This window comes from Pteropus medius, unplaced genomic scaffold (assembly GCF_902729225.1).
Source record: "Pteropus medius unplaced genomic scaffold, Ma_sr-lr_union100, whole genome shotgun sequence".
NCBI lineage: Eukaryota > Metazoa > Chordata > Mammalia > Chiroptera > Pteropodidae > Pteropus > Pteropus medius.
In genome coordinates, this window is record NW_024354502.1 from 30820418 (window position 1) to 30837916 (window position 17499).

The following is a 17499-nucleotide window of genomic DNA, read 5'->3' on the forward strand; positions in this document are numbered from 1 at the left end:
GGAAACAAAATGAGATGCACTGTGAATGATCTCAGACTACAACTAACTAGAGGGTGCTGGTTATTCTGTACTCCATAATCTCTGCTCACCAGTCTATGAATTGAAACTCTTCCTTGACATCTTTCCCCAAGAAACTATTGAGTACTTCAACAAGTATCTGGATTAGTAGAAAGAATCCTGTAATGAAAGTAAGAGTGAATCTTTCATTTTTTAAAATTCCAGACATTCAGACTGGACAAAAACAGTCAATGAGGTAGGCAGAAAACCAGTGAGGAATTTTTAACTATTTCATATGTTAAAGAAACAACAAATACAATTTACACAGAGCAAGTTCATATTTTAAGTACATTACTTTAAATATTCCGAATGGACACAAAACATTGAAAATAGTCAAGTGTTAAAAGTGTTTAAGGAAGTTATAAATAACCCAATTTCATTCAAATTTTAAAAATTACATGCAGATAGTTTCTCCTAAAGGGAGTAACAGGTGTCAAAATATTCATAACCAATCTACAGACAGAGAAACTAGAAATGAGAAAGGCCCAGGATCACTGTGTTCAAACGCACCCACTACACATCAAATGTACAGTACAGAACTGTTCACAGATCTAAAGAGATCTCATACAGATTCAAGATTGCTATCCTGAATTAACATTAATGAATAAAACACAAACATAAATATACTGCCTCTCCAAGATCAAAGTCAATAGTCTTCTTTCAGACAAAAGAAACTAGCAGATACAAATCTTTTTTTTAAATCACCAAAATAATGAATTCTCATTCTGAGTAAGTTATTTGCTTCCAAAAATAACTTAAGTGTTTTTTTAGACCTCTGCTCTTATTCTGAGCATTTACAACATAAACAATGCTAGAAAAATGGCTCCCAGAGCAATTATTCTTAAAAGTGACATTAAAATACAAAGGAAAACTAACAGATACTAGGAAAGAAAAGGCTGCAGTAAACACTCAAATCTGAGCCAAGATTTATTTTTAAATTTGCTAACTAAAAAGAAGCCCCCTGAGAGAGCTATGCTTCATTTTGGTGAGAGTCTCGAGAGATAGAAATCCTAGTATTATTACTCCACGAAAGTTCATTATGTAGACATTAACTTAGCTAAACTAAACAAGAAGCTACAACCTGACTTTAAGAAGTTGGGAACGTCCTAATTGATTAAATTCGCAGTAAAAGAATGACAGTTACTCATTGTTTCTCCCACCGGGGATTTTCACCAGTCTCCAAGTTTTCCGAACGTAAAGCGCCTACAGACTTGAACTTTAACTCTCTGAAAGTACACCAGCTGCTAGAGAGAAAGCACAACTTGCTTCCGACAGTCCTTCCCCGTCTCCATTCCCCACCCCCAAACACATCTTCGCGCTCTCTTTTTAAAGAGCAAGAAACTTTAAAAACTTGAAACTGCACAACCCTGCAGCCTGCCAACGGATAGCTCCGCCGTTCCCATTTGTTGGAAACAGAATCCGAAGAATAAGTTAACAATGAAATCACGTGAAAGAGTTAAGACCAATGTATCTTCCATTCCCAGCTCCTCCAAATCCTAAGCTCCACAAAGGCCGGTTCCAAGGAGGATTTGGGGCACGCAGGCTGCCCGGGGAGCCTGACAGGTCGGGCAGCTCCTGTCCAAACCGGCCGACGGTTGACAGGCAGCCCGCTGCCTCCCCTCCCGGCGCCCGGGCTGACAGCCCGACAGACACAACACCACACGTGCTGCCTCCTCCGCACCACAACACCCGCCAGCCTGTCACCCCCACTTGCAGCCTCAGCCCCGCTCGGATCTCTGCACGCCCGGCCGAAGCCGGAGCGAGAACTCGGGAGCGCGGGCAGGAGGAGCCCGGCCTGGGCGGCGACCGGCCGGGCGCAGGTGGGGCCGGGGAGGTGGGCGCGCCCCCGAGGGAGAGCGGGTTCGCCGGCACAGCCCAGCCTGAGGCTCCGCGGCCTGGGCCGCTCGCCGCCCGCCCACCCGCCAACTCCCCCGGCTGGGTCTGGTGAGCGAGCGGCGGGGGCGTTGGGCCAGCGGCGCGCGGGCCGCGGGGCGGGGGAAGCCGAGCGCGGGCCGGGCGCGAGGGGGCGGCCGCGGCGCCCCAGCCAGAGGCCTGGCGCAGAGCAGCGGGAGGCGGCGCAGGCCGCGGCGGGGCCTGCAGCGGTCCGCCGACCCCGCGAGGCGGCGGAGCGGGCCCCGGAGCGGCTCAGCCTCGGGCTTGACAGCCGGGGGCGATCGGGGGTGGGCACTCGGCTACTTACCGGGGGCGAAGAGAGCCGGGACCCCGGGGCCCCGGGCCGGACAGCGGAGATGCCCCAAACTGACACGGCCGCCATCTTGGAGACAGTGAGCTCTGGCCGGGGGGAGGGGAGGCGAGGCGGTGGAACAGTCATGGGGGAGGGGAAGAATCAGTGAGGAAACTGGGTCGTCTGGGGAGGGAGCAGGAACCAGCCTAGGAGGGAGGCTAGGGGGAGAGGGAGGGCGAAGGATCGCGGGAGGGGGGCGGTTGAGGAGCGGGAAGAGCTGGGCCGGGAGCCGGGAAAGGCCGGAGGGCGGGGCGGGGCAGGAGGGAAGAGCCGGCCGGGCGGGTCACGTGGGGCCGGTACAAAAGGCCAAAGCCAAAGTGGGAGGAGGACCTGATGGGGCTGGAGGCCAACAACTGGGGGCTCCTTTTCCCCTTTTAGACGCTGTTAGGTCAGGTGGATACCCGGGAGAAAAGGAGATGGTGTATCCCCATTACACAGCTTGGGAAACTGAGAGCAGGCGTATGGGTGGGGTGGCTTCATTGTGGCACGGAAATCCGGTGGCCAGAGGGGATCTGAACTCTTGATGGCGTCTGTGTTTACAGTTAGCAGATCTTCCCTCCCCATTTCTGTGCCCTCAGCCCACTTCCACAGTGACTCCCGGAACCTGAGGTCGGGAGCTGGGGCGGCAAGGAGGGGGTGAAGGGCGGGGAGGAAGTTGCCTCCCTTCATCCTTCCCTTCTGCTCGTATCACACCAAACATCTCCTACTGAAGGAAAAAGGTGCGATGAGACGGGGGAAAGGGTAGAAACTTAAGACACCCCTGTCAAGTTCTTTGTCAAATCACCACAATGATTTCATCCTCACAACTGAAAGACTTGTTGGACCTTACCAGAGCCATTTTTATAGAAAATAGCATAGACTAGGGTTGTAAGACTTGCACAAGGTCTCACAGCTATTTTGTGGCACACATCTGAGTTTGGAACCGAGATCTGTCTTACTCCAACGCCTGTATTCTACTCATGCCCTATGCAGAATTGCTCTTGTCCGAATTTATGGCTGAACCATGAACTGGCACTTTTTCATGGCCTGTCTGTTCTCTACTGGCTACATGTATGTTTCTTTGTCTTGTCTCTCATCTAGTTTAAACTCCTTGAGGCAGAGATTGAGTCATACTTGTTTCATATCATTGCATTCGCTGGAAAGGCAGTAAATGACAAATGAAAAGACATATTAACTGCTTAATAATTTTGTGTGGAAGTGTTTTCCTGCCACTAGACCTTAAACTAATTTCCTTAATACCTCCTCATTTTATCCCAGCTTTACCTTTAAAGACCAACCCTCTCACTCACTCCCTTGACTTCTGTGTTTACTTCCTTTTCTGAACTTCGGTAATATTCGACCATTCGCTCTACTCCTTTGACATTTGATGTATGGCACTTTATACATTGTATGAATGCATTACCAGATAGGCTCCTCTAGGATGCCTCCTTGCATCTCCGCGGTGGTGTGGAGAAAGCAGTACAGACAAAAAAAAAAGTTGCTAGTGAATGAACATTTTTAAGGCACTAAGAAAGAGATGGAATTTACAATGCAAGCCCTGTCTTCTTTGTAACTCAATCTATACTTTCCTTTCTCTATAGCTTTTCTCCCCTCTAATCTTTAGACTGTCTAGAACGTTCAATAATAACATTTTCAGATCATGGTCCAGCCGACTTAATATCCTAGCACTGGCACTGATAACATAAGTGCAGAGTGGTGAGATTAACTGAATCGCCCTCCATCACCTACTTCCAAGCCCCATCATCCAATTAGAGAAACTTGGGGATACAAGACAACCTATTAGAAAGGATATTTTCCATCCTAGATATATCAGACTTACTCTCAGGTAAAATGGAAACTATTTGTAATGGAACACAACGGGGGGGGGGAGTTGAAGAGAATTCTCTTTTAGAAAAACAAAGCAAGATTTTTATTTCCCAAAGAGGACAAGTAAAGTCATATTAATAGGGGGAAAAATGTGTTCTTTGAGACTAGTCTGTGGTCTTCAGAAGAAAAATAATATGTACAGAAATGAACTGTTTGCCTTTGGATACTTTGGAAGAAAACTAGCCACAGCCATTCCTGTGAAAAGACCAAACTGGAGTTCAAGCACACAGTAGCAAGAATTTAAAACAATTTGCAACAACAAAACACAGTTTAGCTTTTTAAATAGCTTCCTGTAGAGAGTCTTTGCTTAACATTTGCATAATTTAAGGCCACATTCAGGAGATCTCAAAATAAAAGATCTGCAACAAAAACAGATTAAAGCCCTCCTGTTTCACATGTTGAAAGACAATCCACAACACTGAAAGGAGAGCTTTTCATGCTTCAAACTTGACTCAGAATTCAGCCCTGCAGGGCTGATGGCTAAAAGTTATTTCCCTCTTCCACATTTTGCACTAGGAATCCCTGCCTTTTCAGTTGTTGTTGGTAACTACATTTTTTTATGCAGAGTCTAGCTAAATATAAAAATTGGAAGGTTGCTCTCTCTTTGTTTCAACAGGAAAAATTTTTAGTCCACTTACATTTAATATAATTACTGCTGTATTTGGATTTATACTTGCCATCTTACTATTTATTTCCTTTTGTCCACTTATTTTATACCCATTATTTCTTGCCTTCTTTTGAATTAATTAAACTATTTTAATTATATTATTAACTTCCTCTATTAGCTTATTAGTTTTACATTCTTTTAGAAATCTTTGAGGTTACAGCATGCCTGTTTGAGTTAATGCATTCTAGTATAAGTGATTACTTATACTACTTTCCCCCAAATGCTAAGACCTTAGACTACACACTATGCCTCCGCTACCCTTCCTCCTTTGTGTTTTTTGTTGTCACAAATTTTAATTGTGCATATATTTTAAGCTACACAAGGTTTTATAATTATTGTTCTGTACAGTCAATACTCACTATATACACCTACATATTTACCATTTATGTTGCTCCTTGTTGCACTATACATTTTTGTGCTTCTGACTGGAATTTTTTCCTTCTTTCTGAATAATTCCTCTGTTCAGAGTAGGTCTGCTGGTGACAAGTTCTCTCCATTTTCGTTTGCCTAAAAACTTCATTTGATCTTCCATATTGTTGCTGAATATAACATTCTAGTTTGGCAAGGTTTTTTTACATCATTCCTTTGTTATTCCTTTGAAAACTAAAGTCTTTTTTCCTCTGGCTTCATTTAGTAGTTTTTCCTTTAGTTTTCTACAATTGTTCTCCTGCGATATGTCTAGATGTGGTTTGCTTTGTATTTATCACATTTGGGTTCACGAGTGCCACTCATGGAGTCCCTTGAATTTGTAGCTTGATATCTTTGTTTTAGAAAATTCTTGGTCACTATCTCTTCTTATTTCTCTTTTCCTTTTAGCATTTCAATTATATATGTCAGAATTTCTCATCTTTACCATCTATATTTACTATCATCTTTTTGGCCTTTTTGTGCATGAGTCTGTATATTTTCTACCCATCTATCTAAATCTTCTCTTAAATCTCTTACATCTACTTATTGAGTTCTTAATATTGGTCATTGTATTTTTAAATTCTAGAATTTTCATATGGCAAAAATTCATTTGAAGAAATTCTCCCTCTTTTTATTTATTTTCTCCACCTTTGCCTATACTGTCTTGAACATATCAATCCAAGCCATTTTAAATCTCTGTTCATTACAATAGCTAGATCTTCTGTGGGTCTATATCTCTCTCTATATTTTTCCATTGGCTTTTGGTTATTTTTTAGCAAACTAAAACAGAAAAAAATCATATGATAATCTTGATATATGGACATGAGTGGGAGTGAAGGCAGAACCAGGGAATCACCCTTAAAGACAGTCGAATGTCAATCAATCTAGCCCTACCACCTATGCCAATCATCTAGCCCTACCCCTTATAACCGCCCGTCAAGAGCAATATAAAATACAGCTCCTGGATTCTAGGGTGCTTCCAGTGTTACTGGTGAAGCCCATTCCCCACCCCCAACTCTTGCAGTGTTATCTTAGCCTATCTTTCACTTCACCTTCTCTCTGCTGCTGCCCCCTCTAACTTGGCTCTTTTCCATCTGAAAACACTTTGCTTTCCCTAAGTTACAGCCCTTGCCTTTTGTTCTCTAAATTCCCCGAGGCTGTATCCCCCATGAGGCTGTATCCCCCATGCTGTGGCCAACGCTTTTCGTTCTTAAAACCTACTTTCAACAAACCTTTCTTTTCCAATCTCCCGCTGATTTGGTAATTCTCTTCTAGGTTGGTGGGAAAGAACCAAGGATCCCCTCTGTGCCATCCAGGGCATCCCCGTATTCCAGATCACCCTGGACAGTGACAATCTCAGGAGATACAGAAGAAACATTTGACAAAATTCAACATCTATTCCTGATAAAAATCTCTCAGCAAATTAGGAATAAAAGAGAAGTTCTCACACTGATAATGAATGTGTAGGAAAAATCTACAACTAACAAGATCATGATAAGAGACCAATACTTTCCCTATAAGACATGATCGAGGCAAAGGTGTCTACTGTCACCACTTCTATTCAACATTGTGCTCTGGATTCCAGCTAGAACGGTAAGTCAAGGAAAAAAGGGGGGGGAGGCATTCAAATTGGAAATAAATAAATAAAACTCTTTACTCATAGGTGACATGATTTTCTATCTAGGGAATTCTACAGAATCTACAAGCAACTTCTAGAATTAATTTCTCTCAAGGTTGCAGGATATAAGATCAATATACAAAAATCAAGTGTAAAACAATCTGATTTTTAAAATGGGCAGAGTTTGAATTGACTTTTTGCCAAAAAGAGATATACAAATGGCCAATAAGCCCATGTAAAGATGCTCAACATCACTACATTACGGAATTGCAAAATCAAAATCACAATTAGATACCATGTCACACCCATTAGGATGTCTACTATAAAAAAAGAAAGAAAAGAAAAAGTGTTCATAAGTATGTGGAGATATTGGAACCCTTGTGTATTGTTGGTGGGAATGTAAAATGGTGTCACTGCTGTATAAAGTAGTATGGCTGTGCCTCAAAAAATTAAAAATAGGAATACCATATGATTCAGCAATCCTACTTCTGGGTATATATTCCAAAGAATTGAAAGCAGGGTCTTGAAGAGATGTTTGCATATTCTTGTTCATATTGACAAGAGCCAAGATGTAGAAGCAACCCAAATGTCCACTGATGGATGAATGGATAAACAAAATGTGATACAAAGATATTTTCATTGAATGCTATTAAATATTGCTGAGAGAAATTGAAGAAGACCGAAGAAAATGGGAAGATATGCCTTGTTCGTAGATTGGGAAACAATGTAATGCAGTTGCAATCCTAATCCTATCAAGAATCATTTGTAGAAACTGACAGGTTCTAAAAGTCTTAAGAAAATACAAAAGATATAGAATTGTCATACAAGTTTGAAAAAGAACAAAGTTGAAGGAGTTATACTGCCTGACTTTAACACTTTCTCATGCTCATGCAGGGCATATCAATTAATAATACTAAAGCCTGCCATACTATCACATAGGATTGTTGTGAAAATTTGAAAAGTTGCTATAGTTATAGCACTAAAATAGTTTGCGTTATATAGTAAGCACACCATAATGTTAACTCTTATTAATATTATTATTGTTGTGTCTAATTTGTATATCCCTGATTACTAGTGAGATTGATCTTTTTTCTCCCTATGTTTATTTGCCATTTGAGTTTTCAGTAAAGTTCTTGTTCTGTTCTTTTGCCTATTTTTCTATTGCATTCCTTCTATCTTTCTTAGTTCTTTATGTATTACAGGTACTGATATGTGGCAGTTATATATGTTGAATATTAGTTCCCCTAGTTTTTAGCTTGTCATTTCACTTTTGGTAAGTAGAAGCTCCTATTATTAATTTATATAAATATATCAATTCTTTTTTTTTTTTTATCGTGTGTGGTGATACTTGTACTCTTTGTCTTTTAATCTTACAAAAGGAATGCTTTCGAATTGAGGATATTTACTGTAGCTTTTGAGGATGCTTTTAGGAGGATGAAGAACTTTCCTTCTGTTTCCACTTTGCTAAGACTTGTTTTACACTTCCAACTGTTATTTAAATTTCATTAACTGCTCTTTCTACAACTAATGATATGACTGTTGATTTTTTCTTTTAATCTCCCGAAGGTAATGCGAGGCAATGATTTTTTTTTTTAAGTTAGATCAAATTTGTATTCCTGGGACAAACTCAACTTGGTTATGATATATTATCTTTTTTTATGAATAGCAGGATTACATGCATTGATAATTTGTTTAGGATTTGCGTGATTATGTTCATAAGAGAATCTGATCTATAATTTTCCTGTCTTGAAAATCTATAATTTTCTTGCTTGTTTTGGTATCAAACTTATGTTGGCCTTATAAAATGAGAAAGGAGAGTTCCTTTTTTCATTTGCTAGATAATTTTATAAGACAGAATCATTTGTTCTTTAAACATTCGGGAAAATACACCAATAAAGCATTCTAGACCTAGTGTTTTCTTTGTGGGAAAATGTTTATATACTGATTAATTTCCTAATGCTTGTAAATTATTATGGTTTTCTATCTTCTTTAATCAGTTTGGATAATATTTTTCTAAGATTTTGTCCATTTCAGTTTCAGGAAATTCTCTTATAATCCATGTAATTTCTCTAGTATCTGTAATTACATTTTCTTTATTAGTCTCAATATTGTTTATTTTTACCATCTCACCTTTTTCTTGAACATTATTGGCAGAAGTTTATCAGTGTTATAATCTTTTCAAAGAAATAACTGGCTTTGTTGATCTCTTACTTTTTATTATTTTCTTAATTTTCATCTTTATCATTAATATTTCTTTTGTCTATCTTCTTTACATTAATTCTTTTGTTCTTTATATATCTTCTTGAGTGGATACTCAGCACGTTTGCTTTCACTTTTTGTCTCCCATCCAAATATTAACCAGGCCCGACCCTGCTTAGCAACCTTCTTTGGCTCCCAATCACCTATGGACGAAAAGCCCACACTTCTCAGTGACTTACAAAGTTTAACTGCTAACCCCATTATCTTGCCTTCACCATTCTCTGCCTTCCCGATTACCTTCAGCACCTCAGATATGCTGTGCTTCCTCAGATCTACCGGTGTCTGCATATGTACTTTCATTCTAAGGGGAAAGTTCTTTTCCTGCATCTTTAAATCTTTAAGTCTAAGACACATGATATTCTTTTCATAGTAATTTCTAATATCAGTAATTTCTCTGAAAGAACATCATATCTTAACTACATGACTGGGTAAATTCCATTTTCTACTTTAAAGAGAGAAAATATAAAACAATGTTTAAGTAGATAGCCAGTGATCACAAAGACTGTAACTGATCCATGGTGTAGCTCATGGTCATAAAAGTGGTCAAGTATAAAACCCCAGAAAAACATGACTGTCAGCCTGGCACTCTGACAAATCACCCTCACGCATGAATGTAGAAAGTGTTTTCTTAGGCAGAATCAGGTATGCACTTTTTAACTTAATCTATTTTAATTTGTAGGAAAAAAAACAAGGTTAGAGAATTTAACAAATATCTTCTACCCACTATCCAGAATAATACCTATTTTTTAATTCAACAGGCAGATTTCATTTATTTTTATAGAAACAAATTTTTTTTTTTTTTAGGCGAGGCAACCCTTGGTTGGTGTCACAGATTGCAAGGACCTTGTCAGTTTATAAACCCTTATTTTTTTAAATTTTTTTATACCTACAGCTCCTGGTCTTCCTAGGAGGTCTCCCATCCAAATATTAACCAGGCCTGACCCTGCTTAGCTTCCGAGATCAGACAGTATTGGACTTGTTCAGGGTGGCATGGCCTTAGACTTTGATAGGTAGACTTTAACAAGATGTCTTTAATAGGGAAAAGTCATCAAAAACCCAATATTAAGTGAAAGAAGCAAGTCATACAAAACATCTGATTGGTTAGACTATTCTGACTTGGGTTTTTTGCTTTTTTTGTTTTGGTTTTTTTTACTGTGATATAGAACTTTAGATTTTTTAACTGTAAAGTATAACACATAAAAGGTTTGTTCATTTTCAAAGACAATAATAATATAAATCCTGTGTTCCCATTCTAAGCAATAGAACAGTATTTTCCCTCTCTTTCTCTTGCCCAGCAAGGCCCTCCTATATCCTTCCCTAATCACATCCCTTCTCTTCTGACTTTTGTGATAATTATTCCCTTGCTTTTCTTTATATATATTAATTTTATGTTGATTTCTCATCTCTCTATGGGAATGTAGATGACACATATCATGCCTCTTACTTTAGGATTTTTACTTTGTAACAAAGATATTTTTTTACCTAACCATAGTATAATTCTGAAATTCAGGAAACAACATCGATACAATATTTTAATCTACAATCCATATTCTAATTTCGATAATTGTCCCAAATATGTTCTTTAAGACATTTTTTTTCCTCTAGTCCAGGATCCAATCCAGGATCACATATTACATGTCTCTTTAGTCTCTACTGTAAATTCTCTCAGCCTTTGTTCGTCCTGCATGACAATGACATTTTTGAAGATATTTCATACTATAAAATTCACCTATTTAAAGCATACAATTCAATGGTTTATTCTACAGCCACGGAGTTGTACAACTATCACCACCATCTAATTTTAGAACATTTTCACCCCCCTAAACAAAACCATATCCATTAGCTGTGACTCCCCATCTCCCTCCTATGCCCACCCCCACCTTACCAGCAGCCCTCAATTACTACCGATAATCTCCTTTCTGTCTCTATAGATTTGCCTATTCTCAACATTTCATATAAATAGAATCATACAGTATGTGGTCTTTTGTGACTGTCTTCTCATGTAACAATATTTTCAAGATTCATTTGTGTATAGTATGAATCAGTACTTTATTTGTTTTAATGGCTGAATAATACTCCATTGTATGGATATACCACCCTTTATTTATCTCAGTTGATGGGCATCTGGGCTGTTTCTATTTTTTTTTGGCTATTTTGTATAATGCTTCTATGAACATTTATGTACAAGTTTTTATGTAGATGTATGTTTTTATTTCTTTTGGGTATATACCCTAAGAGTGGAATTGCTAGGTCATATGGTTACTCTTTAAATTTTTGAAGAACTGCCAAACTGTTTATCAAAGTTGCTATACTATTTTACATTCCCACCAGCAACCTATGAGGCTTGCAGTTTCTCCATATCTTCACCAAAACTTGTTATTGTCCTTCTTTTGATTATAGCCATCCTAATGGGTATAAAGCACAATTGTATTGTGGATTTGATTACCCTAAAGAGTAACGATGTTGCATACCTTTTCATATGCTTAAGAACCATTCATATATCTTCTTTGGAGAAATGTCTATTTGAATCATTTGCCCATTTTTAAATTGGGTTGTTTTTACATTATTGATTTATAAAGAGTTTTTATGTATTCTAGATACAAGTCAATTATCAGATAAATGATTTGCAAATATTTTCTTCCATTTTGTTAGTTTTCTTTTTAACTTTCTTTTTCTGCAGCTTTATTGAGATATAAGTGACATGGCATTTATAAGTTTAAGGTGTGCAATGTGATGATTCGATATATGTACATATTGTGAAATGATTATCACAGTAAGATTAGCTAACACAACCATCACCTCACACAGTTATCTTTTTTGGTGCATAGTGACAACATTTAAGATCTTCTTTAGCAGTTTTCAAGTAGTCTTTTCATTTTCTTAATGATATCATTTGCAGCACAAAAGTTTTTAATTTTCATGTCGTCCAAATTTTCAATTTTTTTCTTTTATTGTGCCTTGGATGTTGTATCTAAGTCACCATTGCTGAACCTAAGGACATGAATATTTACTCTTATGTTTCATTTTAAGAGTTTTCATAGTATAAGGTCTTACATCTAGGTCTTTGATCCATTTTGAGTTATTTTTTGTGTATAGTGTGAAATAAGGACCTAGTTTTATTTCTTTGCGTGTTAATATCCAGTTTCCCCGATACCATTTGTTGAAAAAGCTATTCATTTTCCATTAAATTGTTTTGGCACCCTCATCCAAACTCGATTGACCATAAAATAAAGGATTTATTTCTGGACTCTCATTCTATTCAATGGATCTCTACCTATATGTCTACCTATATACCAGTACCATACCATCTTGATTACTGAAGCTTTGTAATAAGTTTTGAAATTGAAATTATGAGTTTTCCACCCTTGTTCTTCTTTATGAAGATGATTTTGGCTCCTCTGGGTCTTTCCACTTCCATGTGAATTTTAAGATTAGTTTGTCAGTTTCTGCAAAGAAGCCAGCTGAAATTTTGATAGGGTTTGAGTTAAATCTGTAGAGCAGTTTAGTGACTGTTGTCATCTTAGTATGAAGTATTTCCATCTATGAACAGGGTATGTCTTTTCATTTTTTGAGAAACTATTAAATTTTTTCAACAGTTTTACAGTTATCAGCATACATCTTGCACCTCTTTTGTTAAATTTATACTTAAGTATTTTATTCTTTTTGATGCTATTGTAAATAGAATTGTCTTTCTTAATTTTATTTTTACAATGTTCATTGCAAATGTATAAAAATACAGTTGATTTTTGCATATCGATTTTGTATCCTGCAAACTTGCTGAACTCGTTTATTAACTCTAATAGTTTTTAATTAATTTTTTAGGATTTTCGATATATACAAGATCATGTCATCTGTTTTACTTTTTTTTTTTCCATCCTGGGTGACTTTTATTTCTTTCTTGTTTAATTGCCCTCGCTAAAACCTCCAGTGTAATGTTAAAGACATGTGGTGAGAGCAGACATCACATCCTTGTCTTATTTCTGATCTTAGAGGGGAAGAGATTCGGTTTGTAAACATTAAGTATGATAGCTGTCTTTATTTTTAAACAGATGCCCTTTGTCAGGTTGAGGAAGTTCCTTTTTATTTTTACTTTGTTGATCATTTTTATCATGAAAAGTTGTTCGACTTTGCCAAATGCTTTATCTGCATCTTTTGGGATGATCAAATGGTTTTTGCCTTAAATTCTACTAATTTGGTATATTACATTAATTGATTTTCATATCCTAAACCAATCTGGAATTCCTAGAATAAATCCCACTTGGTCATGGTATTCCTTTTTAATCCTTTTTTTTTTTTTCTGTAAGGTTGGAGTGATGTCCCCCCTTTCATTCCTGATTTTAGTAATTTCAATTTTCTCTCTTTTTCATTCTTTAGTCTAGCTAAAGGTTTATCAATTTTGTTGATCTTTTTTAAGAAACAAATTTTGGTTTGTTTGATTTCCTGTGTTGTTTTTCTATCCTCTGTTTCTTTTATTTCTACTCTAGTCTCTGTTATTTCCTTCCTCCTGCTTATTTTAAATTTAGTTTTTTTCTCCTTTTCCCAGTGCCTTTAGTTGAAAGGTTAAATTATTGATTTGAGATATGTCTTATTTTTAATATGGATGTTTAGTTGGTAAAGTTAACTTTGGTCACCTGGTAACGTTATTATCTGGTTTCACCACTATAGAATTAGTATTTTTCTCCTTGCAACTAATAATAAATCTATGGGGAGACACTATTTAAACTTTCTGTAGAGGTTTTCTAGTGAGGTAAACAGTTTGTACATTTTTTTTTTTAAGGCACAAGCTACCAATTAAAAGTTTCCATCTGCTTCAATATCTTTTATTGCTCATATTAGATGTCTAGTATAGCTCATAAGACACCTCACCTTGGGAGTAGATTTTTTTTTTGTGGAACAAATCATTTGAGTAGACTTTCTTAATTAGGCACTTAATTGCCCTGGGATAAGGATAGAGCATGACCATTTGTTAATGACTTGACAAAGGCTACTCCTTCCAATACTCCTTGCTATGATGGATGCCAAGAGAAAAAGAAATTTTGCATGAGACCATGATTCCTCCAGGATATTGAGACCCTCATGCACACATTTCTTCCACCTTGAGGTACAATGATAGAATATTTCAGCAGTATTGAGCCTATCTGAAATCCTTCATCAGGAAAAAATCCCAAGCGTCCCCAGGCAGTTTCTTATTATGAGGGAGAGGGAATCAGAACTCAAACCCAGAATAGATTATCAGGGTGGCAGTGTAACCAGGAGCATTGTTTTGTGGGGTAGGCTGGACACTCCTGACCCAGCCATCCAGGTCCTATAGGTGAGTTTGAGGAACTAAAGCAGAGTGTTGGCATATGAAATAAAGAGCCTGTACCTAGAGAACTCCAGGCAGGGAGTGGGCTCTGCAATAATGGAAATGGGGATCATAGTGGCCCAATCAAGGTCTCCCGTTCTCTTTTCAATAAGGTAGATTACTATGTAAAGGGATGTGACATGTGTGCGCACTGAACCAGTGAAGCTGTTCATTTCAGTTGTATTGTTTGGTTGTTGTTGTTGTTGTTTTTTAATGTGGCTACTTTAATTGATTTAGTTTTATATTATGTGGCATACCTAGAAGAAGATTATCTTCTTAAGGTAGGATAGAATTCTGAAAGAAATTCTGCTTCTTTTGTTTTACACAGGTTGATGATCAAATAAGGTCTGCCTGATTTAGAGCTCCATATTTAACAACACCTGAAGCAACTCTAACTTTATAAAATCAAAGCATCATTTGATGAATAAAGACCACAGGTTTCCAGCAATAAGGCTAATTGGAGGGTCTACAAAATATCTAAAGCACCATGAAAATATTACAGTCATTTAAATAAATAGATGCATCTGAAAAATCAAGTGGAATTCTTCTGATGGCAGGAACAAACCAGACAGAAGTCTGTGGAAGGAAGGAAGTATACCCTAAAGCTGCTGTGTAATGACCCACAGCCTCTGCTCTGTGGTACCTGGTACTAGGCATTCGGTCTACGCAGAATGGGGATTTCCACACCCCCCAAAAAATAAAGCTGGGACTCAGCAATGGTGAGACTGAGCTAGGAGAATACACACCTAGAAGAGGCAGATGGCAACAAAAAGTTTCCAAATTGTCTTTGTGCAGAAGTTTTTAAAAAGAAAGAAAAAGCTTCCCTTGACATTTTGTGGCTACTAGCTTTTCTTGAGGATTCTTGGCCCAAATTTTCATTCTTTGCATGGTCCAGAAAACCATCAGTTGAGGATTTTAGCAGACCAGATCTATAGTGACTCAGACACCTGGCAGAATCAAATGCACACTCCCTGGAGGAATGTACCCTCAACCTAGTCCTAGGAGAAATCTGATGGAGAAATTTAAACAAAGGCAAGTCCACAACCCCAATAACAAATTACACAAAGAAATACACAGCAATCATGAGGAAGATTCAGCAAGACAAATGAACCAGTCCTAGAAAGACTTCGGTATGGGAATTATCAGATAATAGCCAGATAAAATATGGGGCATCCAGTTAAATTTGAATTTCAGATAAGTAATGAATAAATTAATTTTAAGTATAAATATGTCCCATGCAATAATTATACTAAAAATTTGATTTTTATCTGAAATTCAAATTTATCTTGGCGTACTGGATTTTTAATTATTATATCTGACAACCTTAGATATAGACTATAAAGTAAATTTGTCAGATATATAAGAAATAAAAGAATTTGTCAGAAAGATGAGTAATAAGCAAGAAAACATCCTAAATGACCAAATAGATATGAAAAAGGAACAATTGGACCTTCTAGAAATGAAAAATATAAAAATCAAAAAGAAAAACTAAATGGAAGAATTGGGGGTAGGTGTACTAATGTTGCAATGTACTTTGATATGCATAACAAAGCTGGATTGATAAATGCATTGAGAGATAGATGGATAGACATGTATAAAGCAATTATAGCAAAATGTTCATTGTAAAATATAGGTGATGGGTATATGGGATTTTAGTCTAAAATCCTTCAACTTACATCTATTTAAAAAATTATCATAAGAAAATATTGGGGGGAAAAAAACGGAAAAGTTAAGTAGTATAACCAACAAAGTTTAAATACGGAACTAGAAGATAAATCAGGAAAATTTTCAAAGAATGCATCCCGGGAACAAAAAGAGATAGAGACTATGAAAGGCTAGTTAGGGTGTGTGTTAGTAAAGTGAGAAAATGCCCTGTCTTACCAGTTCCCAAAGGAGATAAAGGGGAAGAGGCAATATTCAAAGTAAAGTGGCTGAGATTTTTCATAACTAACAAAAGACAGTAATCCACAGATTCAAGAATTCCTATAAATTCCAAGAAGGATAAGTAAAAATAAATTTACTTCCCACTAAAGGAATTTCCAAAGGATATGCTTCACAAAGAACAAAAATGATCCTAGAAGGAAGACCTGAGATGTGGGTAATTTTAAACAAACATCGGTTGTTATAAAGCAGTAATGATAATGTTTAATTTGTGGAATTTAAGACAATGCTGAGATAGAACAAACTGGTTGGACCACAATAACGATCTAAGCCTGGAAGGGGGTTATTGAAGCTAAAGGGTTATTTAGAGTTAAAAATATCAATTATCTTTAGATTTTTAAAGGTAGGCAATCAACTTAAAATTCAAAGCATAACTACCATAAGAAAAATTTTTTAATTCATACCTTAAAAGCAGTAATGAGCAAAAATGGCAAGATTTTAAACACTTGATTTATTTTTGCAGATAAAGAAGTAAATTCAAATATTTCAGTAATAATAAATGTAAATAGATTGAATAATACAGTTAGTAATTATAGATTTCCAGACTAAATATATCTGCCTAGTTCCTTCTCCCCACCTCACCATTCAGATAAGTCACTCCCACTCCCAGAGAAAGAGTAAGAGAGAGGGTGGAGAGAATGGGGATTATCCCTATAGAGTGGAAAGTAGAAGCTACAGAAACCCAATAATTTTTACAGTTCTAGATACAGTTCTTTCTGTCCATAAGTTATCTCATAAAATTCAGTAAAACGTGGATTTCAAAAAACGTTTTAATCTATGAAGGGTAAGAGTTAACCATATAAAATTTTCTTAGAAAAATATCAATATTCTTGTACAGGGAAAAAAATGAAACTCTTTCTAAATACAACGGTAAAATTCTGAATTTATATAGCTCTACTGCCTTATTTCTTTTCATTTTCTCATTTTTATTTAATAAATTTTTACAATTTCCAAGATGGTCTCATCTATAAACAGTAAGCAATATTTTCAACCATTAGTCAAAAACATAGTAATACATTGTATTTCATGATAATAACACCAGAATGCGAAAATGTCTTCTGATATGTTTTTTTGGGGGGGCGGGGCGGGGAAAC

General features: G+C 37.1%; 2 protein-coding genes across 2 annotated transcripts in view; one reads left to right on the forward strand and one right to left on the reverse strand.

Annotated features, from left to right (window-relative positions):
• KAT6A (lysine acetyltransferase 6A) overlaps positions 1-2385 on the reverse strand; it is a 98110-nt gene extending 95725 nt beyond the window's left edge. Inside the window, 1 exon segment of the mRNA XM_039853656.1 lies at positions 2258-2385. The gene's annotated coding sequence lies outside the window, so the exon portion shown is untranslated.
• On the forward strand, positions 183-17164 carry LOC120595609 (translation initiation factor IF-2). Its single transcript, XM_039853769.1, has 4 exons — positions 183-188; positions 1542-2342; positions 6519-6836; positions 14793-17164. Exons 1-3 carry the CDS (start codon positions 183-185, stop codon positions 6708-6710), a joined length of 999 nt encoding a protein of 332 aa, XP_039709703.1. The 3' UTR covers positions 6711-6836; positions 14793-17164.
• The last annotated feature ends 335 nt before the right edge of the window (positions 17165-17499 follow it).

Bases quoted from the DNA above. Each gene is read 5' to 3' on its own strand.
- LOC120595609 (XM_039853769.1), top strand. The intron at 2,343-6,518 runs GTGAGCTCTGGC...ATTCTCTTCTAG, and splicing joins CGGCCGCCATCTTGGAGACA to GTTGGTGGGAAAGAACCAAG.